Source organism: Parus major, chromosome 1 (assembly GCF_001522545.3).
Source record: "Parus major isolate Abel chromosome 1, Parus_major1.1, whole genome shotgun sequence".
Lineage (NCBI taxonomy): Eukaryota > Metazoa > Chordata > Aves > Passeriformes > Paridae > Parus > Parus major.
The window spans coordinates 20,804,113-20,827,655 of NC_031768.1; the positions used below are offsets into that span (position 1 = coordinate 20,804,113).

Consider the following 23,543-nt stretch of genomic DNA (forward strand, 5'->3'; position numbering starts at 1 on the left):
CACCTCCCGGTCCCGGCCGCGGTCCGGCACTGCGGGCACTTCCGCGGGGGCTGCTGCGGGCAGCTGGGGTCGAGACGGGCACAGTGCCGCCGCTGCCTCGCGGAGGCCGCGTTAGCCCCCGCGGGAGGCCTGCGGGGAGGCAGCGGGCGATCGGGACGGGGTTGAGGTGGCTGACCTCTGCAGGACCGTGTCCCGCCTAGGAATCGCCCGCTTGCTGTAAGTGTCTAAGGTTAGAAGGCGCAGTGGCTGCACTTTAGCGTTGCGCGCCCCGTGGTTGTCACTTCACGTTCTGTGTTTGCTAGCTTTAAAAAACTTGTCTCGCCGTTTCGGCTGTTTTGCTCGTTTGTTTTGGTTGTTTGCTGAACAAAAGTAGAGGTAGGAAAAATCCAGTCGCACCATAGGCCTGATCTCATGGCGCACAAGATGAAACGGAGCACCTTTCACTCACTCACTCGGTTGGGATTAGGTCGGAAGTTGGCGGTGTTCGCTGAGACCTCGCCGCCACAGGGTCACGGTGGGGTTGTTTGCAGTGGTGCTCAGGCAGGAACCTGCTTTTCGCCTGACCGAGCGCAATTCCATACATTCTTCTCAATGGTCAGGGTGTAAACCAGGCTTCCACTGTGTGTGTGAGTAACCCCTGTGCTGTCTTAGAGAAGATGACGAGGCTTGCCTTGTACCAGCCAGCATGCTGGAGTGTCTTACTGGGATTTTAACATCGGCACTTGGTTTAAGTGAACAAGTTGTTTGAAGTTGCTGGATCACTGCATCCACAGTTTTCAGCTGAGGTAAAAGGAGCATTGTATTCACGTTGTTAATCTTAAGGGGCAGTTTGTTCGTTTGGGCTTCTCTGCTATTAACAATTTTAGTTCTTTCTGTCTGTGAGATGAACAATTGACTTTATAGCCAGTGGTGAGCAACACGGTACCAGATGTGAGCTGGTGAGAGGGAGAGAGAGAGGAGGTACTGAACAAAAGTGTTTAATTGTCAAGTGAATCAGTTGTTAATGCCTCTCTGTTTTTGGGTTGGATGGGTGTGAGGAAGGCCTTGTTCCAATATCTGAGCCTTGATGTGAACCTTTTAACTACATTTTCTTTTTTTCGTAATGTCTTTTAAACAGGTTATGCTTAAAAGAAAGTTACTGCCGTATGCTTTTATGGTGTCCAAGCTCACCTGTTGATGCTTCCTTTGTAACTTCATGGTAAAACAGCTTCTGCAAGTATCAATTTGATTACCAGATCATCTGGATCCAGAGATCACTTTTACTAAAATGTGGACTGCCAAAAAGCTTTTTAGTGCTCAAATACTGTTGCTCCAGGTGAAAGAAGGCCGATTGTGTAGTTGCATGTTTCCCAAAACTCAGCAGTTCTGGATTGGAATTCCAAGCTATTGTGCTATTAGAGTACCACATAACAGAGTTAAATTCCAAGTAAGTATTTTTATGTTTCTCTAAAGATATAAGTTATTTTCATAAATACAGTGATAAAATAATTTATTTTAGACTCTACAGAGCTAAACCTTTGATTTTTCAGCATTAGTCATGAATTGAAGATGTCTTTGGTTTATCAAGGTAAAGGGGCAGGCAGCAATAAGTGCTGGAGTACTGGTGTTTCAGAGTGAATTTTTGAGTCTGATAGTTGTAAGTTGGGGGGAAACGTTAATTTTCTTCAAACTATTCTTCAGACAGTAGTACAGAATAACTGACAGGCTGATTAGTTAGAGTGACAATCATTAAGTGAAGAATAGGACCAGAATTCTATGAAAAATGACTTACAGATGCAGTGTTGCGCATTACAGGGTAGGGGGGAAACGGATTGGTAAGGGAGGATAAAAACAGGATAAACAGGATAAAAATTTATTTTATTATAACAAAATTTGTAGATATAAATAAAAATAGTGGTAAATGACACAAAATAAAGCTTGTTTTGGAGACTGGCATATCCAAACAGCAGTGTTTTTCAATAGGTAGTTAAATTAATCTTTAAACTGTAGATTGCTGTGGCATAAGCTGTGGAACATTGAGGTTTGAACTTGTTTTGTGGCAGCTAAGCAATTGTGAAATCCATCTAGATGACTTAACAGTTATTGTCAAATGTCATGTTGCTGTTGTTTTTCTTTTTAATAGTAATATGTCTGACTCTCTGATTGTAGGTTTCCAAACTAAATGATAAACAATCAGTAGTTGATAGAAGAATGGCTACTAGTGCAGAGGGAACCAAAATAGCTGTTGGAAAAAGTCCCAGTGGAGTATGTGATGGAAGACAACATACATTACAAGGTATTGAACCTTTTGCCACCCTCTCCTGGAGAAGTCAGCCTTCCCTGACCTCTGTTGACATCTTAAGGATCAAGGTCTAGAATCTTAATTTGAAAATTTTGTATCTTGTGATGCGTTTCTTTTTTTTTTTTTTTTTTTTTATTTTAAGGGGATTATGTGCAAATGTTATAGTTTGCAAAGACTCATGATTTTCTTAGAGTTCTTAATGGCCAGTTAGATTGTCTACTTAGAATTTTTTTCCTTCAACCTCATCAAACTCTTATGTTCACCGAAGGCTGTGAATTGTTATGCTAGTACACTTTTTTCCCCAATAGGAATGTGGAAAAACAAGCATTTCTGTGTCATTAGTGATTTTTGATTCAGGTAAATTAGTAGTTGCCTTTATGATCTTTATTTTAGCAGTGCTGCCGAGCTAAACAGTTTTTTCTGTGACTTTGCTTGTTTTGTCACTCTTTGCTAATAACTTATACTCAGTTGTGTTGTTATGCATCATACATTTTAGCTCCTGTGCCTCAGGGTGCTTGGTCATTTGCATTCTATGTATATTTAGATTTTGTTTGTATAGGTGCTGGTACTCAGTTGCTTTGGGCATTTTCAGCTTTTGTTTACAAGTGGAATGACAGGGAGGTAGTTATGACAGGTTAAGACCTTGGATGGTACAATGTTTATGTAATTACATTGCTCAGGAAACAGTCCTGTGAGAAACTGTTGTGCTATTTCATATGCATGACAATCAGGAAGACAGTACCTGTCCTCAGAAAGCTGTATGGTACTGTATTATAATTTTTCTGTACAGCCTTGTTCCCTTACACACATTCTCTTGAAGGTTTGCATTACAAAATGGATGAGATACTGCTGAGTAAACAGAAATGTCCTCAACCCCCAGAAGATTTTTAATCGCCATTATTTTTTTTATTTTTTTTCCTTCAGATGTGATAATCTTTTAAAACTGTTAGGTCTGTGTTTATTCCTGAATGCTCCTGCATTATCTGCAAAATAATGAAACTGAACAGCCCCAGTGTCCTGTTGTACATATCTTTTCTTATGCTTCTGTTTTTTCTCTTGTAGACAGCAGAAGCATTTCTATCTCTTTGGCCAGTCGAAATCTTTATATTTTGAATTTTGCCAATCATGTAAGATAACAGAATATTTTCAAAAACAGGGTCAGAAATGTTTGTTCTGTCTTGTTTATATCACATACCTACTTATGTACACTGTCCAGCTGAAATGTACTTGTGCACCTTCACAGTATTTTGAAGCATTTTTTTAAGACATGCCATTTTGACAGCTTTGTGTTTTTAGGTGTTAATACCCTTAATAGTCACAACTTACGTTAAACTCTTTATTTGTTTTGATTTCTTGTGTAACAGGTGTTTCATATTGTTTCTAAGATAGCAAGATTTCTGCTCTCTGCTCTGGCAGCTGAAGGAAGTGGTTTTTGTCCACATATGACTATGCCCTATTTCTGTTATTCTGTAAGAAATTGTCAGGGAATAGTCATAATGTATACTTAATTAAATTCCTCTCTAATTTTTCTTTGGAGTTTTTATAATCATACTGTACTTTCTTGATCAAAAAGGCAGTGATCTACAGATCATCAAAGCAAAAGACATTTTTGAAGCATACTTTGTGTGAAATACACGATTGTAAAATCGATTGATGCCGTGATATTTGCAAGAATTCTTTTAAAAGTGTCCTTTTTCCTATTACTTGCCTTTCTTATTTTCCAAGACATTCATCTAACAAATGCTTTTGTATCTTTTATTCTTATTTGGAGATTTTTTTTTTGCAAGGTGAAACAACATTGCTTAACTGTATCTATGAAACAGTAGTTCCTTATAGAACCACGATTCTTGTCTGTTTCATCTTTGTCATCTGCATCCTTAGTAAGTTGTGCTTTTTTACAGATTTGTTGAAGAGGCCTCAGTTCCATCCACTTTCCTGCAGTACTATGCAGTACTATGCAGGTGGATGCATAGTACTGATTGAAGATATTAATGTTCTGTTTCTCCTCTGTGATGCTGAGTATTTGCAATACTCTACTGGTTTTAATATTCTGAACAAATGAAATCTGATTGTTTCACCTAGCAACAGACAAATGCTAGGTATCACTTAGGAGCTAAACATTACAAGATTTTCAAGTTAACAACTGGGTAAAGCCCAGAATGACCAAGTTCGATCTGATGGCTGACCCTGTTTTAAGCATAAGAAGGTTGGGCAAGAAGTCACTTGAATGATTCTATGATTCAGTGATTTTTCCTTCTCATTATTTACCCACTTAGAGGGTTGATAGATGTATGTGCATACCCCATTTCTCAGTCATGCAGCTGAATGTAACCAGTGGATCTGTCATTTGAGCATGAATGTCATCTGCTAATTAAAATTTGAGGAATTTTAAATTTTTTTTGTGTATATGACAAATACTTAATGTATACCTGGGAATTGATCCTAATTAATAGAAATACAGTGTTTGGGTAACACAGCTATGCTATTGCTACCCTTAATTTGAGGTTCTCTTGGGAAATCTGTAAAACAGTGCTGTATTTCATGCCATACAAATCCAGTTGGTCAAGTACTTCTGTTCACTAAAAGTAAAAAGTTACTTTATTTTTACATTGTGTTAATTTAATCTTTTAGGATCTGAAATTAGTCTACTCTTCACAGAGTGTGAGACTAGCAGCATTCTTGAACAGTATTCCTTTACCTGAAATCTTAGCACTTTTTTTTCTTCCTGTGTGTTCTTCTCTCACTGAATTCTTTTGTTAGTCAAGTAACTGATATGAATACTCATTCAATAATCTCTCTTTCTGTCTTTTGGGTAGGAAAATGAAGGAGGCAGAAAAGTGTGGGATCTAAGTGTTAACAAATTATCTCATGTGAAAGAGTGAATTCCACGTATCCAGACACTCTGAAGAGAATAGTGGTTACTCCCAGTAGCTGATAATTAGATAGGACTAAAGTTTGTCTAAGAAACTACAATTTTCTTATGAATGTGTGTAAGAGGAGGTATGGATATCTGACTTTAGTCAGATATGTTCAGTAGTTTTTGCTCTGAGATTCAAGTAGTTTCCTCAGTTCACATAGCCTCCTTTTCTGTTCTTGCTTTAGAGAAAATGTACCAGCCACTTCTTTATATAATGAAGTGTGATTTTTCTTCCACATTTGTAGGGAATTTTTCTTTTTTAAAAAAACCTTTTAATCTAAAGTTTTTTTACTGTAGCTTTAGACACTCTTTGTGGTTCTCATTTTTTTTTTTTTTTATTTGTGAACATTTATTTATTTTCCATCAGAGAGAGATACTTTTTGGAGTATGAGCCTTGTAGAGGGTTTAAATGTGTGTATACATGTACAGAAGCTTCCATATACTTACTTTGGTTTACATAACCTTATTAGAGTTGCGTTTCTTAGTTACATTTCACAGATCACTTAGATGTAATTCTTTGGATTTTTGAACATGCACTTTATACACTTTTTGACCAATCAGCTGTGTAAAAATGATGTTTATTTTATATTGTGCTTATATTAGTAGTGTCTTGATCTCGAGATCTGTTTTGCACAGAAATGGGAGCTGATTCTTCCATTCCTACGTAAGAATGCAGTTGCTTTGACCAGCTTCACCTTTTTGTCAAAGTGGCCTGTGATGCAAATGCATCTTTGCTCCTAATTTGTAGAAGGTATGGAGACAGCTGCAGCAGCTGGTTAAACTCCCAAGAGTTTAACTATCCTGAAAGGAAACGCATTGTGACATTATGCTTCAAAGACTGTTGATTTTTTTTAATAGAGTGGAAGAAAACTAAAACAAAGTAGAGTTGTGTTTGTTGTTTACCAGTAACATCTTGAGTTAAGTTTTTTTTACTTTTTATTTAGTACATTGACTTTTCTTTAAATTAAAAAATCCTTTTTTTCAAAAGTAGTAAATCGATTTATCACTTGCTTCATTCAAGAGAAAGTTGCCTTTCTCTCATTGTCACAGCAAGAGCCAACCTCTAGTACTTTCTGTGAGTACAAATGTGTTAGATTCATTACAGGTATTTTTACTTACAAGTGGATATGGAAGCCTTTCCAGCAGAATTGATAAACTATGTGTTTTAGCAGACTGACTTATGTTCCCTGCCACTATGAGATGCTCTCTCTGAGTAAAATAGCAAACCCGGTCAGATTATTAGGTCTGATTTTAATCATGCTGTGGGTAAAGCAGTTGGGTTTAGCATGTCTTATCTAATGGTTTTGAAACTTTTTTCTTGTCCTCCTCTTTCCTGCCCTTTCCATATCAGTGATGAAGAGGTACCTTTAACAAAAATGTGGTGCTGTATATGTTTGCCTCAGTCAGGACTGATAGAATAGTTTCTGTCTTTTGTTCCCGTTCATATTGAGATCTACCCAAGTACAGTAGGAGGTTATTTTTAATTCAACAGTATGATAATGTGTACAATATCTCTCATATCTGTAAAATACAACCTGCAGAATACTTTGCTTTTATGATGTAGTTACTTACAGAAACAGAAGAGCTAATAAATTCTACAGCATTTTATTTTGTTTATTTAATTAACTATCCATAATAATCTGAACTTGTGCTTCCCATTTGTTGGGTTTTTTTGTTAGTTTTAAATTTCTACCCTAGTCACCTTTGGAGTGTATGTGTGTTTTTCTACATTTAATGCTTTGTATTTTACTTTGGGATTTTTTTATTCCTTTTTATTTTAATAGTAGCAATAATACGTTTTGTGTTTATCCATATTTTTAAACTAGTAATTACTTTAAAAATTTGTCTATTAATAGTACTAGTAAGGAAATGAGTTTCAAAGATGACAGAAAAAAATCCCTCTCTTAGAGAATTATAATGGATTCAAGGCTCTGCTTGTGTAAGGAGGAGTGTGATCATAGAGACCTTAAAGATCATCTCTTTCCAACTCCCCTGCCCTGGGCAGGGACACCTCCCACTAGCTCCATGCACCCTGGCCATGAACACTGACAGAGATGGGGTATCCACAGCATCTCTGGGCAACCTGTTCCAGTGCCTCACCACCCTCACAGTAAAGAATTTTTTCCTAATATCCAATCTTAACTTTCTCTCAGTTTGAATCCATTTTCCCAGTCCTGTCACCACATGATGAGACAGTAATCAGCAATTTTTTAATTAATTTGATTTTTTGATAAAGATGTTAAACAAGGTTTGTTCTTGAAAGGTATTCTTTAATCACTTTTGTGTAGATACTCTTCGACAAATCAGATGGAAATATGTAGTCACGTTGTATATAAAGGTATATATTTTAGATTTATTTAAAAAGGGATTTGTACCAAGGATTATTTTAGAGTTGCTTTCAGTTTTGGAGGTACTAAACTAACTATGAATTGTGTGGTGTATTTGGTAATCAAAAGCGTTTACTGTTCTCAACTATCTTGCGGATTTTTGTGTAGTTAGAGTATGTTGTGCAAAAAAAAAATAAATGTATATTGCAAGACAAATTTTTTCTCACTGTGACATGCTATTTCCACAGCCCAAATGAAACACATCAACCTGTCCTTTGCAGCTTGTGGCTTTCTGGGCATTTACCACTTGGGGGCAGCAGCTGCTTTTCACAGGCATGGTAAGAAGTTACTGAGAGATGTGAAAGCTTTTGCGGGAGCTTCTGCGGGATCTCTGGCTGCCGCTGTCTTGTTAGCAGTGCCAGAAAATATAGAGGTAAATTAATAAACTCGTAGGTATAGGCCATGATAATTTTCAAAGGACTTTTTTTATATAATCCTCTTCCATTAAGTTTATTAAAATGTTTTGTGTCTTGTTTTTTTTCTTCTTGTTACGTGCTAGGAACAGGACTCTTGTATCATGTTTTCGTTAACCACATCTGTGACTCATGAGAAAAAATGTTAATAATAAAAATATTTCATATGAACCTTATGTTTTAAGCTGTATATACAAATACAAATCTCATTTGTGTGAATCTTGATTTGTAGGCAACAGGTATTCTTTAATATACCAAAATGTATATTTACTTAATGATGGTACATTACAAAGTGAATCATTGTTCTGTTGGCTAGAGATAATCTTAGCATAGCACCACCCTTTTAACCTTTTCTGAAAGGAGATGGAAATGGTAGATGGAGTGTGTCTTCATAAACTGCTCCCACCTGCTCAGATCTTTTTCTTGCTGCCTGTGCTCCATTGCACAGCACTAAAGGCTTTTGCATCTCCTTTAGTCTCAGTGTAGCCCATGCCTTAAGAGCACCCAGTGGGATTAACCCTCACAGCATTTTGTTCTGACATGTGTCTTAAGTGGTTTCATCTCCAGAGATGCCTCTCCTTTCTCACCCTGGATGTGGTGTAATGCAGAGACATCAGGTTATATTCAGTGATTACAATGTTACAGATTCTGTGGAGAGCATTAGGAGTTTTTTTGGTGTCTGTTTCCTTGGTTTTCCCCAGGTTAAGGCTGCTTTGCCCTCCTGAGCTGTCTGTAGTGAATTCGCCTTAATAAACGTAGAGGACCAGACATTGCCAAATGTTAGTATTTCTTGAATATTTTTAATTATTGTGGGGAAAACAGATTGTTAGATTTTTCGTCTAAGTTACACTTACGTTTCATTCCAAGTGAGCATTTGATAACTTTCTCTAGACCTCACTTATTTCACTTCATTTGATTCAAATAATAGTCCCAGCCAAACCCCACTTTGCCACTGATCTGTTTGTTTGTTGGTTGTTTCTCCTGGGATATGAACTCAGCTTGCAGCATTAACTATATTTCTGTTGCTTTCAGCAGTAGGTTTTTCCTTGGCTTCTTTCCCCCACCCCATTCCCCTGAAAGCATTCTTTATATTACTTGGTATTAGGCAAGTGCCACTCTGTTGTGCAGAGAACCTCATTGTATTTTGTACAGGCATTACTCCCCTTTTGTCACCTCTGACTGGTAGTTCAGTTTCAAGTTTGCCTGGTATAATATGTACTTCTGACTTTAATTTCCTCTGTGGTGAGCATGGCAGCCCTTTGTTAGCCTAAGGAAATTTTTCTGCTTATTGCAGACCCTGGGTATGAGCCCTTGTTCTCAGCCTGGTCCAACTTACAAAGATCTTTCTAAGTAAAAATATTAGAACAGTTTTTATTTTTTGTTTGTGGAAACTAAGTTTATATAACATTGAGTCTGTTGTATTTTTCCTTAAAAATTTGTCATAATATTGTAGACTAAAGAAAGATTCATGAACTTTCTAGTCCTTTCATTTTTTGTGTACTTTTTAGTTATTCTGTTATATTGTTTAAGTGGAAAATTGAGAGTTCTTTTGTCAGTGGGAATAATTCTAATTCTCATAAAATTTAAGTAAAGGCAGTGTTCTGTACTGAATAGAATTAACTTTTCATATCAGGATAATAATACTATTATCTTTACTATGTTTCTAGCTTGAAACTTTATAACCTGAAATGTAGCTCCTAATCAGTTAATTATTTTTTTCTTCCCCCTCCCTCTGGCAGTCTCTGCCTCCAGAGATGGCAATGTTGGATAAGCCATAATTAGGACTTTCTGCATCTCCTAGTCTCCAAGCTGTAATGCAATCTTTCCTTATCTTGGAGAGAGTGTAACATTGAAGATTTATTGTTTTGACTGTTGCTGTTCTAAGATAGTTTCCAAATGTTTTTGTGTCATATATTGGATTTTTGTCACTGTTTGTAAAGGCGTGGGACTTGAGAATTCTAAGTAGGCTTATTTAGTTATGGATAAATACCTATTTATTTTAAAATAACCTTGGTCATGTTTGATAGAAAGTCTGCTTAATTCAATACAAGCAGTTACAATTTCTAAACATGGCCTCCATCATTATTTAAAAGGTAGATGTATTGTTTAAAACTTTTAGCACTCAGATTCTAGCATAATTCATAGCTGTAAGCAGTTGTCCCTTTTGAGAGCAGAAGTTGAGAGTCTAGATCCGGTCCATTCTTATCACCTGTAACATGGAAAGTAGTTTTCTATCATTTCCCTAGTTTGGTACTCTTAGCTCCCCTTTACCTTAAGCATCTTACATGTATATTATACGTATATTATACAGAGGTAGTAGTTCTGAAGTGCTTCTGTGTAGTGTTTTGTTGATTTCTTCTGCATTTATAGAGAGAAGTGTCTAGATGTGCCTTACATATTTTAATTGGCTTCCAGCTGGCAGTGGCAAGTATCTCGTGGGGTAAAGGTGCCAATCTAACCAAAGTGAGGCTAAGTAGCACAAATAATTGTTTCTTTAAGAAGTATGAACCTCTCAGTGAACTTTCTGATACATTTATTGAAAGGCCATATAAAGAAAGTGGATGCAAGAACTACATTTCTATCTTTTGCTTAGATGAGAGCTTTGTCATACAAGTGATGTGAGGAAGTTTAATTCCTTCAGTTAGCTGGCTGTCATCTCATGTTAATCCTCAGCCCACCTCCTTCCTTGTTTTCCATTCAATAGATTGGGTATCCTCCTCCTCAGAGGGATACATTCATGTCTCTTTTTTTCCTTCCCCTATACTTTCCTTAGTCACTCTACCATTTATTTTGTTACTAGGAACATGCTTCTTCTTTATGCACAGACCTAACAATCCAGGAAACCCAAACTATCTTTTATTCATGTGGTTATAGAGGTGAATGTGAGTGAATTTATAAAGTACCAATTTCAGAAGGTTGCATAAGATTGAATTTAGTTTTTTTACAAAGTCCCTAAAATCATTAGAAAAACCTGCATGAAAGGATAAAAAAAGGATTACAAATATTGAATAGTGAGTCTTAAGCACTCAGGATCATAATTCATTGTTTCAGCATCTTATGGGTGAAAAATAAATTATACCAATTTCTTTACTGTCCCTTTGGAGTTCTTATGATTCACACTTCAAGCTATTTTTCTGCAGTCACTAATGCTAGACATTTCAGCTGGTGTAAAAGGTTCTCTGTGCAGGAATCTGTTGCCTGGTTTTCTGCAGTGTATTTTCTTTATGTGTCATCCATCATAGTTTTTCCTTTATTAAATACTTCCATAATATTTTTTTAATTAAATCTGTGTATTTCCTAGTAGCTTTTTTTTTTGCATTAGTGAGAAGAAATTGTTGCAATTTTATATTTTTGTTATTGCTTATAAGCATCTTAAGATACTTGTGTCTGGTTTAAGTTCCAAAGTAAGCCTTAAAATAAAAGGTGGCTTTAGAATTTAAATTATTGTTATTGTAATGGCATGATCTAGGAAACTGATTGTTTAACAGTGGTAGTATATAGAAAAATAGCCTTTAACTTTCCTTGGTTGTTGAAGTGGCAGCCTCAGGGTTTATATTTATTTTATTTTTTTTTTAATTAGGGATTTTTTTGTTTTTTCTTACAAATTAATCCTTTGAAAAGGATCAACATTTTGTTATGCATGTATTGTTACAAACCAAGGACATACAGGAAAATCCTTCAGTTTGATCTATTAACTCTTTTATTACAACTTTAACCCCTAGTATATTTTAGGTACTGCAGTTAAACATGCTTCCCATCACTTAAACATCCTTAATGGTTAATGCTTTTCATTTCCAGAAATGTAAGCACTTTGCCTATGGATTTGCAGAGGAAGTCAGAAGATTGAACTTCGGTGCTGTAACACCTGGTTATGATTTTATGAAAACACTTAGGTACCTATCTTAATGCTTCTGTAAGATCATTTTTGTGTTAAAGAACTCTCCAAATGCAAATGGAGAGGGTGCATATTTCTTCTGTGCTGTGGGGTGCTCACCCCGAATGCATTTGCAAGGTTTTGAAATAATAGTGGTGAGTAATGCTGAGCATTTTCTTTCCTCTAGGGAGGGCATAGAGTCTATTCTTCCTTCTGATGTTCATGAGATAGCTGAGAACCGGCTCTATGTGTCAGTCACTAACTCAAAGAGTGGGGAAAATCACTTGGTTTCAAATTTTGCCTCCAGGGAGGATCTCATTAAGGTAATCATGTTGAACATGACAGCAGTTTCCTCAAGGCTTGAGAGTGTATTATTAATTGTGCTGTAAAATCACCAGTTTATTCAGTAACCACTTCTAGTGGTGCTACAACCATAATATAAACAATGTTTAAAGCAGAATTTGATCCTATAGCTTCACAAATTTTACTGAAATTTATTTGGTGTTTGTGTGTGTTTCCTTCATTGGTTATTCAAGTTCTACCTTGTTGACAAAGTGTTTCTAAAAGTAAAAGCTCGCTAATTGCAGTTGCAGTGTATGAGAACAGTAGAGAATGTCAAAATGTTGTAAAAATGTTTGCATCTCTTCCTTTCATGATATCATTATGTTTCATCACAAAAGAAAGTAAAGGAAGTTTAAAAAAATTGGAACAATTCCTATAGGTGCTTGTGGTTAATAGTTACAATGTAATGCTAAGTACTGTATATAAGCTGCATTTTAACTGTAGCTGGAAAGTATATCTTTCACTGCGCTTCTCTTCATCTGAATGCCATGTTTTAAATTTGGATCAGAATTGTATGCATAAGATGATATGAGATGGTAGAAGCAATTCAGATGCATGTGAAGCAGATGTTCTTTCTAGTAATTGATTGTATCTTAGTGGAAGACATAATAAGCTATAGCAGAATAAAGGAGGAAATAGAATAAGAAGGAATTCTTTCTTCCTCTATCCTTGTGGATTGCTTTGAGAAAATAAGAGATTCTTTATAGTTATCACTTTAAAAGAATTGACACTTGTTAACAAAACCACAAAGTGTGCATTAGGAATTTGCCTTTAAAGTATATTTTTTAAAATTTTGACCTTATTGTATTCTACATGGACAGTCCTCAAAATTTACAGGACTTAGTCATGCAAATAAAATGATATGAAAAGTTTATCTCAAGTTATGTTATTTCTAGCTATAGTATGCAATGGTAGCAAGAATGGAGATTTTTATTCTTTATGTGTTTTTGCAGTGAAATCTTCTAACCTGGGGACAATTAGAAGTCTCAGGATGACCTTGGAAATATGTACATTTTTCTAGTATTTCAACAGTTTTTTCATTGATTTAGCCATTTCTGTTCTGTTCTTTTGTTATCTATGGTAGCAGTAGGGTGGGTTGGAATAATAGTATTAAAATTACACATAACTGCTCATTGGAATACATTTATATTGTCTGATCTTTCAGTCCAACTCCTAATACCTGTTTTTGTGCATATGCCTGCAGCTCTGCCTCTGTCTGAATGCTGGTGGCTGCCACGGGAGCAGGGAGGGTAGAGCTTTTAGATTATTTTATTGCATCATGCTTAGGCATGACCTACATCCAAGGCATGGACAGTAGTACTGCTAGGCAGATTGTTTTATAAACAGCAAAACATCTGTACCCCTTGCCAGAAATCTTTCAACTTCGTGTAGATTTGGTTTCAATGCTTAACAAACAAGCCTTATGGTTCCAAAGTTTTTCATGATGGCTAAACTGAATGTGTGTTGCTGCAATGTTAAACTTTTATTCCTGGTGGACTTGGAAAGGCAGGTGATAATTTTCCACTTTTGAAATAGTCTTCCCATATGTGAATACAATCATTTTTGTATCAGCATTCCTAGACTTGCAGTTCTTAAACTGGAGGTGAGAGGGAAGAGAGGCACGATTTGTGTGTGAGGGAGCAAGAACACTGGTATATTTAGTTTGGGAAAGTAAGGCAGTGCCTAGAAATCCACAGTGGTCTGTTAGTGGTAGGAAATACTGAGAGTGTTTGTTCTTCAAACTTGTCCTGCCTCTCCTTACTCAGGAGATCTAAGTGACTTTGTAAGAAGAACAACTGCTTTCTTCAGTCCTCTTGAAAAGAACCCAAACTTTGCAGGAGTCACGTGGTTTTGACTCCATTCACTAAATCTTCTTTCTGCATTTCTCTTAGTTTAGAAGGGCCAAAGTCAGTGAGATGGAGTTGAGAGGAGAAAAGATGCTGGGCTGGGGAAGAAGCTGATGTTGAGAACTTGGGAATTTTGTCATAGGCTTTTGTGAGCAAAAGACCTGTTTGGTAGAGAAATAGCTTCAGTTTCACATTAGAAAACTGAGACCCTTTTTATTTGAGCTCAGACAAAGCTCTACGTTACTAGGAAGCGAAATAGGCAGGAAAACAGTTCTCAAAGTGGGAGTTGAAGACTTCATATACATATACAGTCTTAAAACTTGTTAGGGGAGCAGATGGGCTTCATACTGAAATAGCTTAAATTTTGTAAAAGTAAATGTAATTCCAGCCAAGAAAGCTCAGGAATTTTCTTTCCTAATCTGTGTGGATTGTGAGTTTTTTCTGCACCTGTTTATGGTGTATGCACCAATTTGTGACCTGCTTCTGTTCTCCAGATTGGTCATCCATGCCACCACACAAGCATGTGCATATTCCCCCTATTTAGCTGTATGAAAACTTCTGACATACTGCTCCTTGTCCATTAATTTACCTCTTCTCCTGGAAATGCTGTATACTGATTGCTTATATATATACATCCATATATATGTGGATGGATTCACAGGTACAGAGAGACCCACAGTCTCACAGGTATTGCTATGAACAGATAGAAAGGTATGTGTGTGTGCAAACCTGTACATGACAGAAGAGGTGTCCTGGCCTAAAAAAAATAAAAATCAAGAACAGTTGTAGACAGCAATGAAACCTTACAGTAGGGGAAATAGTTTTGTTAATACTATAATGTATTAAATACAAACATTTGTAAAGGTGCATATATATATATATATATATATATATATATGAATTTCCAGGTTCTTCGTGGTAATTTTGAAACTTTGAAAATCTGATTTATTAGAAAAGTAAACACAATATTAATATGCTAACAGAATGACTTGGTCAGCTTTTTCTTTGATGATATACTGCTTTTTTTCATCATAGGCATATTTCATTTCTTGAAAACCATAGATTAACTTCACAATGTGCAAAACTAAGTTCATACTCTTGAATCACATTAATCATTGAGTTAATTTTTGATATTTTGTTTTGAGAGTTGTGACTGTCAAGTCATAAAAAAACAAACCCTGTTGAATAATGTTAATCACATTTTGCCATACCACAAGAAGAAGACATTTTGAGATGATTCTGGATTTATGTACAACTAATACATCGACTGGTAAATACTTACGAAAACATGTATTGGTTCTAAATTACATTGTTGACATTTTTGATTTTTTTTCCTCTATTCTTTCTGCTTTCTTCTCTCTAGGTTCTGCTAGCAAGTAGTTTTATACCAGTGTATGCAGGAATTAAGCCAGTGGAATTTAAAGGACAGGTAATTTTTTATTACCTATGAACATCCTTTTTATATATTCTTCATTTATGGTGTAACTATTTCATCTTAAGGGAAAGCAACTTCAATATACATTTTGTATTTCTTAAAAGAAAACCTTATTGCAGTTGTCTTTACTTATCTAGCTCCTACAACTTTTTTGTCTTTCTTACATAAATATATTAACACATTAAGAATAATTTTAAGGCGTGAAAATGGCTATTTCTTCCTTATGAGAAATACATGATGCTTCAGTTCCCCATTCATACAAATTATGCCTCTAGAATCCTGATAACCCTCACAGCCCCCCTTGCCAAAAAGCCCCTCAAAACCATATGTATTTGGTGCTAGGTAGTCATTATATCAGAAAGCTTGTCTGATTTAGAATTGTAGATACAGCAACACATATCAGCTGAAATTTTGGAAGGTTTTAAATCAGTATTTTTTGACTGCTTGAGTTAAATGGAGACTGCTTGCAGCTTCCCAGTGTCTGGAATTTTGTTGATTGAGTCTATATATTGCTTGTGCAATTTTAGAGGGAATATATGGCTGTTTTAGGTTCATTTAGCCATTAGTTAAAGGGAAGAAAATGTCATTATTAAATTTCTTGTGGTATCCTTTCAATTAAGAAATTGAAAAGTTGACTCAGAGCTTTGTCCAAAAGTTACTTAAAAACCATTTTATTGGATGAACAGTTCTATTATAATTTGCATAGGTATTGTAGTATTTAATTAAACCTTTTTAGATTTTTTTTTTTTTAGCCTTGTGGTATTTTACTGCAGCCTTTTTTCTAGGGGACAGTTTTCATTGCTGAGTATTTTTGCATTCAGAACTTGATTCAATGAAAGTTTCATGGCAACTGGTTCTACTTGAAAGCTTCTTGTCATTCCCAAAGCTTCTTGCTGCTCTCCTCTAGTGAGATTCAGAAAAGGCAGTTTCTGGGATGAGGTTACTTTCATTTATTGTTATTTGTTGGAATAATTAGTTCTGCATGTCTGCTGTGACTTTTCTCAGACCTCATAAAGCAGTGCATTTGTGGATTGGGGAGGTTTTTTGGGGGTGTTTGTTGAGAAAACTGTTGCCTGTTCATGCTTCTGACTTGCATTCTTTAGTCCCAATGTTTAGATCTGGGTGAGAGTTCTCACAAAGCATTTCTTTGGTTTGGAATAGTGAGCAATAAGGACGTGTGGGTGTGTAGCAGGGCCCCCAAGCACGCACTGTAGAGCTGGACGTGGCATGTACTGTCATGGCCCAGACATGTAAGCACCAAGCCAGTAAGGTGGATTGGATATGGATTTGGCTCTGCAAGGTCACCTATGATATAGCATCATATTCCAAGTTTCCTGAAAGCTTTGTGTAACAGACCAGGTTCTGTCTGTCTGCATTTAGCCTAGTTTAAGGAGGTAAATTCCTTAGGCCGTGGGTCCATGGCAGTGAGGAATAAAGATTACTTCCTCCTAACTGCTTGAGACTACTGACCTTATCTGTACTTTAGAATAGTTGATCTGGATTTTCTCTGGGCTCCATGTGTCACCTGCACACATCACCAGGTCTTGGAGGACTGTTTCTAAAGTTTATTTCACTGTGTTACTTGTGCTGTGTTACCAGCTACCATTTTGCACGGTAAGTAAGGGAGTATGGTGCACTTTGGATGAATTAGTCAAACATGTTGCTAGCCTGCCCATATGCCTACAAGAGACTGAACCCTGGGGTAAACATTGCACTTTAGTTTTATTTTTAGGAAGGGTATTTTTTGGGAAACACTTGGTTTCACAGGGGATTAGCTAGTTTACCTGTAAATACCTGCATGCCTGCAGGCTAGACTCTTGGGATGAATAAACTAAATTTCATGATAGTATGGACAGAACATTAGTCTGCTCATAGTATGTTTTCTGGTTAATGAACTGGAAAATACTATGACTTAAGAGGAAGTCTAAGATGATGTATGAGAATTTATAGTCTGTTAATGGCCTTAACCTGACTGGACTAGTTTGTTGTCAGGGTTGGGGATTTCAAGTATCCTGGAACTAAGCTTCCAGTAACACTAATGCAAACTTGCTCCATGTGAAATTATCTTTCTCTGCCTTGGCTTGATGTCCTTTGATTCTCTGACAAGGTTAATTTTCAAGACAGATAAAGATCCGCAGATGATGGATGCCTGTGTCTGCTGATGCATCTGTAGTTGATGGAATTGTAGTTGTCATGGAATAGCTTTGTGAAAACCATCTGCTGATAAATGGGAAGGTTCTGTTAGGTGAAGCCTTAATGTCGTTTTCTGGTTTGGTTTTCATTGCAAGTCATTTCAAAACTTCCTCTGTTTTTGTGTTGTACTAAAGCATTAGTGAAATTCAGAAGCTATCAGGAATTTGTCTCATCAGCAAAGAAGCATTATTGCAGAATTGATTGGTGATATTAGAAGAAACTGGTGCTTCACTGGTCTTTTTGCAGCAAATAAGTGTTTTTATGTGTTTTACAACTAGGAAACATGAGGGACTATAGAGCTAAAATATTTTTGAGTGAAAAGTGTTTCTCTCAAATGCTCAAAAGAAAAGAATCTACAGAATCTACAGAAAATAGTACTAAATTAACAGCATTGTCCATGCCTTAGTAAATGTTTCAATTTTCAGGTAAGTATTGAAGTTACATAGGGGGGAAAGGGTAAAAAACAAATGATTGTAATTTTAAAAAATCTGACAACTTTTAAGTTTTAAAAGTATAAAGTTGTACTTGTGAAAAACATCAGTAATGTCATTTGTTATGGTGTCTTTGATATGGCTTACACAGGGATTCCACCATACTTTTCACTGTAGGAAATGCAACAAAAAGACACAGTACTCCAAGAAACATTGCACATAAAACAATAATAAATTACTATTTATGACAGACCTATATATATATATATAGACAGACATAAAATTTATAGACAGACAGAAAAAAGCCTTGGTGCTAGAAATGTTCTGGTGTGTTGCAGCTTTACTCACAGAAAAGCTGTAATGGGAGCTTGAGAAATCTGAAAGATAGCTGTAAATTATTCCAGAATTTTATTCTTTTTTTGCCTCTTTTTCTAAGGTGAGATGATCTCATTCCTCATTGAGAAATTCGATGTTTCTGCAGAGTGAAGGAATTCAGAGGTATATTGTGGGTACTGACATCAGCTAATGTGAAGGGTCAGGTGCTATAGCACAAAATGGAATAACAGGATGAAAAGAGCCATAGAAGCTACTATATATTAGTATTTATAGCTTGTATTTTGAGATCAGGAGCATAAAACTGATCTGAGAGTGAACAAAAGAGTGGGGTGAGGGGACTGTAGCAAACAAATACATGGATGGATGGATGGATACCACCACTACCCCCTTGCTATGTATCCATGTATTAAAGAGTAACTCAACATACCACCAGGTACAGGAGTTAACAGGCAGAGTCAAATGTGGCACTGGGAGAAATCTGTATAAAATTAAAATGAGATTTACTTTAAGTGAGAGTAAAGAACACAGCTGAGAGGGATCTATATAAGTGATGGACCTCTGAGAATCTCAGGGGCTTCTGAAGAACAAGCACTGTAACTAGAGTTAATGCTTTCTGTATAGCAGTACCTACATCTCAGTTTGGGATTTTTTTGGTTTTGTTGTTGTTGATGTTTGTTTTTTAAACTTTTGTGACTGAGTTCCTGTGGTGTTTTCAGGAATTGTGATGCAAAACACATTATTTTGCCATTTGTGATGGTCACATAGAGCATCACTTAGATCAGGAAAGCAGTCTTGCTTGATTGATGCTGAAGAGTACTAGTACAATTTGCCATTTCTTTCTAGTGGTTTTTGTTAACGTAACTTGAGGAAGATATCCTGGATGTGAATCTTATTTTTCTTACAGCATTTCAGTTTGCCTGGCTTTGCAGTAGTCTACCTTTTACATAGTTAATGTTTGTTTCCTTTATTATTAGTGAAGAAAAAAGCACTTTTTCAGCACAATTAAAATGAGATATAAACACCTACTTTAGGATAAAGTGAATCGTGCTAGCAGAGTTTTCTCTCTCTTGATGATAAAAGAAGTGTAGAATAACTAATTGACTTCAGATGTGTAAAGTTCAGTGAGATGCATCTGGTCAACAGACCTCATATATGATATCAGTGAATCCATCTAGCCAGCAGACTAGTGTTGAATTTTGGGCTATGCCTGTAAGCACAGAAAGAAATAGGAACATATAAATACATTAACAAGGGATGTCACAGCTGTCCTGTTTATATTGGAATGGAGTTTGGACCCTAGATCTCATTCTTCACTTTCAACTCCTGCAGCAGACTGAGGGCTGCTCCCTCTTATGTCATAGTTGTTCATCTGCTTCCCAGCTTCACCTTCCACTTTCCAGCCACTGCTGCTTGTGTAGTGTATGTAAGAAGAAATGAGGCTCTGGAAGAAAAATAACAGAAGAGGAGAGGAGTCATGTATGGCTTAGCATCTGCAGTCAGAGTACCTGCACATAACTTGAGAAAAATTCTATATGGGGCATTTTATTTTTTAATTAATTAAAACTCTTATAAATAGTTTGATAAATACCTTGCAGCCAAATTTGCACATTATGTCAAATGCTCATTGATTGAAATTTGTGTGCACATTTTCAGTTTTTTTATATTTGAAACATACTGAAGCTTACTTGTTGTATTCTTAGCGGGAAACTTGTAAGTTTTCTTGAGAGTGGAGGCGGCAGGCTCAGCAAGGGTAAAGTATTGCATTTTGTATATTGTACAGTAATCATACTGTGTTACTTTGAAAATATTTCTGTTTTCCCATAGAAGTGGGTTGATGGTGGCCTTACCAATGGCCTTCCTATCTTGCCTTTTGGAAGAACTGTGACAATTTCCCCTTTCAGTGGTCGATTAGATATCTGTCCACAAGATAAAGGGCGTGTGGACCTGTATGTTAAATTAGCAAAACAAGATATGATGGTAAGTTGCTTGTTTATTAACTTAAAAACACTAAAAAGTACTTTTGCAGTTGTGTTCATATTTGTTTCTTTTGTGCTTATATGTCAGCTTACATAAAATTTTGTCATTTTCTGTTTTGCAAATACAGTTTAAACCTTTTCTTAAACACAAGGAAAGCAGAATAATAAAGAAGAAAGTTTGAAAAGCATTGATCTAGTACAAAACAGATCAAATTATAACAGGCTGTTCAGTGTAAATAATACTAGGTTTGCTTTATATATCTGTTATCTTTGACTAGGCAAGATGTATATAGAAAAAAAAAAATGGAATGCCTCAGGAGAGTACAGCATCAGAACATTTCTTCATGCTGACTGAAATCAATTGCTCTAACTGAATTTAAAATACAACTTTAAGTTGTACATTTAAAATGGTATATACAGTGACTTGTAACTGCATTGCATGAGAGAACTTTTGAACATTTTTGACTACAATGCATTTCCAGAAGTTTCATTAGAATTTGCAGAAACATTTCTGTATGTTGAAATCTGAGACAATTTTTATTGCCTACTTTTCATCATTGACATCTGTCTTTGCAACCTTTGTCTCACAAACACAGGTTTGCTTTCTTTAACATGCTGAAAGAAAATACTGAATAGTGGAAGACCTAGTGGTCAACAATATCCCATTTGAAAGAAAGATTAACAGTAATAAGTACTTTATAAAGCTTCTTTTCTAGGCAGTTTTTAATGTTTTCTTAATTTCACTAAAATTAGTGTTATGTAATACCTTTCTCAATTGGACCAGTTTTTCAATCTTTATCATTTTTCACATAGAGATATTCAGCATGATAGTGCTTGCTGAAGATCATAAAGTACAAGATTATTGATTTAATTTATCTTGAAAACTTATGCAATAATTGTATATTTCTCGATTGTACTTTGTATCTAGAGGATGAAAAATGACCTGGTGATTAGTTTAGTTTAGAGATAGACACTAAATTGCACAGTCACATTGCTTCTGGGGTCACATGCAGACTTCTGCAGAATCCCGGGCAACATTTTAAATTATTTGAATTGAAGCACCTCTGTTTTTAGAACTGTAAAAATTATTACTAAGAATAATTTAATTTCAGCAATATTGTAATCTGATATATTGAGGAGTTGTACATCTTCATTTATCTATATTGGAGTGTTAATAGTTTTCTGTCTCTCCATCTCTTAATGTCAGAATTTGTATAATTCCTTACTTCAACTAATGAAGATGATTTTGATACTGTTTTTCAAAATTCTTTATAATGATGTGGTTAAATATTAATTATATAAAGAAATTGTTCCAAACATTATTAAATATAATTATATTTTTAATCTGTTGTCTTTAAGAAAAACGCTCCAAAATCTTCTTACATGATCAGAATGACCACTTAAGATGCTGAGTAGTTCTTAATTTGTTGGTAGTACAAGCTACGTGTATACTCATATCTGAAACATTGCCTGAGAGTGTTCCCAAGAATGTGGTTGTTTGCACTACTAAGTTGTCAAAATATTTCCTTGCACAAATTTAACTCGTACCAGCTAACTCTGCAAGACAGTTTTGGGAGTGTTTCCAAAGCTAAAGCGTTTCAGAAACTTTGGACTGTTTTGCAGGCAGACAGTCTGTCTTGGATGCTGTGAGTTTAACTCTGTTTGTGCCAGTTTGTCCTGGTGCTCAGCAGTGACCCTGGACGTGGTTAATTCTGGTTTAGACACAGCCATACTGAACTTTTCATTTTACATATGCTTCATGAAACAGATGACAGAACACAGATGACAGTCACATCTAGATAAGTTGAATTAATAAACTAATTTACAGCTTCTTGCTCTGTTGCAGCTGTCTCTGGCCAACCTAGTAAGACTTAATCAAGCTTTGTTCCCACCAGACCAGGAGAAAATGGAATCGTTGTACCAAAATGGCTTTGACGATGCTGTACGCTTTTTATTGAAAGAAAACTGGTTTGAGTAGACGGCTCATAGAAAATGAGCAAACCATGATGCCTGTCAAAACACTACAGGCATCCTAGAGAATCTCAGGGATTGCTGCCCCAGTTCCTGTTCATGAAAATAAGAATCCCAATGGACTCACATCTGCTTCTGCTGCGAAAGTATCAGTTGCACTCCATGGAGCTGTATAAACATGTCAGAACGGGAGCTGGACCTGCCTGGTGGATGTCTTGTTTTGAGGGGTTCCACTTAGATTCATTTTGCTTCAGCTGGGGATTTGAGTGTGGGATTTGTGAAAAGCTTGTGTTGTTATAATTACAGAAATTTGGAAAAGTCTTTTTCAGTGTTATTTCAGAGAAGAATTGATGTTACATCATGAAAAATTACAGTCTGTATTATACACTTAACAGAATTCTGCGTACTAGTTCTGCATATTAATTGGATGCTCACAGTGTTACTGATCTAAAATACAACTTGTACTCTTCTAAAGAACTTGAAAATTAAGTACTAGCCACAAGAAAATAAAACATTTGCACTCTTATGTATTTTTTCATATTAAAAGTTCTTTTAATGTGAAAATGAAATGTTTTCTTTTAAAATTTTAAATACTACTGAAGTTTTTAGCAGAAATGTGATATAAAAATAAATTATAAAGAATGGTGTAAAAATCGTTATATTTATTGTGTTTTCTTCCTCTTCCAAAATTGAATAAATATATTTTCTTGAAACTTTTGTCAAGAGTTTATTTAAAAGTGTCTTGGAATGCTGTAATGATCTGATTATCTACTATCAGTCTACTGGAGAGGAGTTGATGGGAGGCAGTGGGTAATGAACTCAGATTCACATATGGTGTTATTTTAGTATTCACATTACATTGGCTACCATAAGTTCAGGATTTCCAGTCTCAATGCCCAAATGCTAAAATATGCAACTGTTTATGTAAAAGCAGAGTTTGGTTTTTAAGTGTAGGGCTTAAGTTGATTTACTGGTAAGTAAAAAAAAAGTCAACATTGGAAGTTGAATCAAGAATGTATGGAATTTTAGAATCCTAAAAACAAATGAAAAACCTGAGGCAATGAAAACCAAATCTTTTTTAGCTGTTTGAAAGCCTCTTCAGCAAGTAACCACCAGATTTATATTAATAAGTAGATTGCA

General features: G+C 35.8%; 1 protein-coding gene across 5 annotated transcripts; it reads left to right on the forward strand.

Moving 5' to 3' along the window:
• Positions 1-6: 6 nt before the first annotated feature.
• PNPLA4 (patatin like phospholipase domain containing 4) lies at positions 7-23,062 on the forward strand. Of its 5 annotated transcripts, none has more exons than XM_015643300.2 (9): positions 7-216; positions 1,118-1,426; positions 2,149-2,275; positions 7,774-7,958; positions 11,797-11,891; positions 12,060-12,195; positions 15,425-15,490; positions 20,281-20,433; positions 22,279-23,062. In XM_015643300.2, exons 2-9 carry the CDS (start codon positions 1,268-1,270, stop codon positions 22,408-22,410), a joined length of 1,053 nt encoding a protein of 350 aa, XP_015498786.1. In that variant the 5' UTR covers positions 7-216; positions 1,118-1,267; the 3' UTR covers positions 22,411-23,062. The 5 variants fall into 5 exon arrangements, with proteins under 5 accessions (XP_015498786.1, XP_015498811.1, XP_015498801.1 ...); XM_015643325.2 differs by having other exon boundaries at positions 22,328-23,062; XM_015643315.2 differs by having other exon boundaries at positions 7,807-7,958.
• The last annotated feature ends 481 nt before the right edge of the window (positions 23,063-23,543 follow it).

Excerpts from the sequence above, each read along its gene's own strand:
- PNPLA4 (XM_015643300.2), top strand. The coding sequence starts at position 1,268 with ATGTGGACTGCCAAAAAGCTTTTTAGTGCTCAAATACTGTTGCTCCAG. Across the intron at positions 1,427-2,148 it reads ATAACAGAGTTAAATTCCAA|GTTTCCAAACTAAATGATAA; the intron begins GTAAGTATTTTT and ends CTCTGATTGTAG. Across the intron at positions 2,276-7,773 it reads AAGACAACATACATTACAAG|CCCAAATGAAACACATCAAC; the intron begins GTATTGAACCTT and ends CTATTTCCACAG.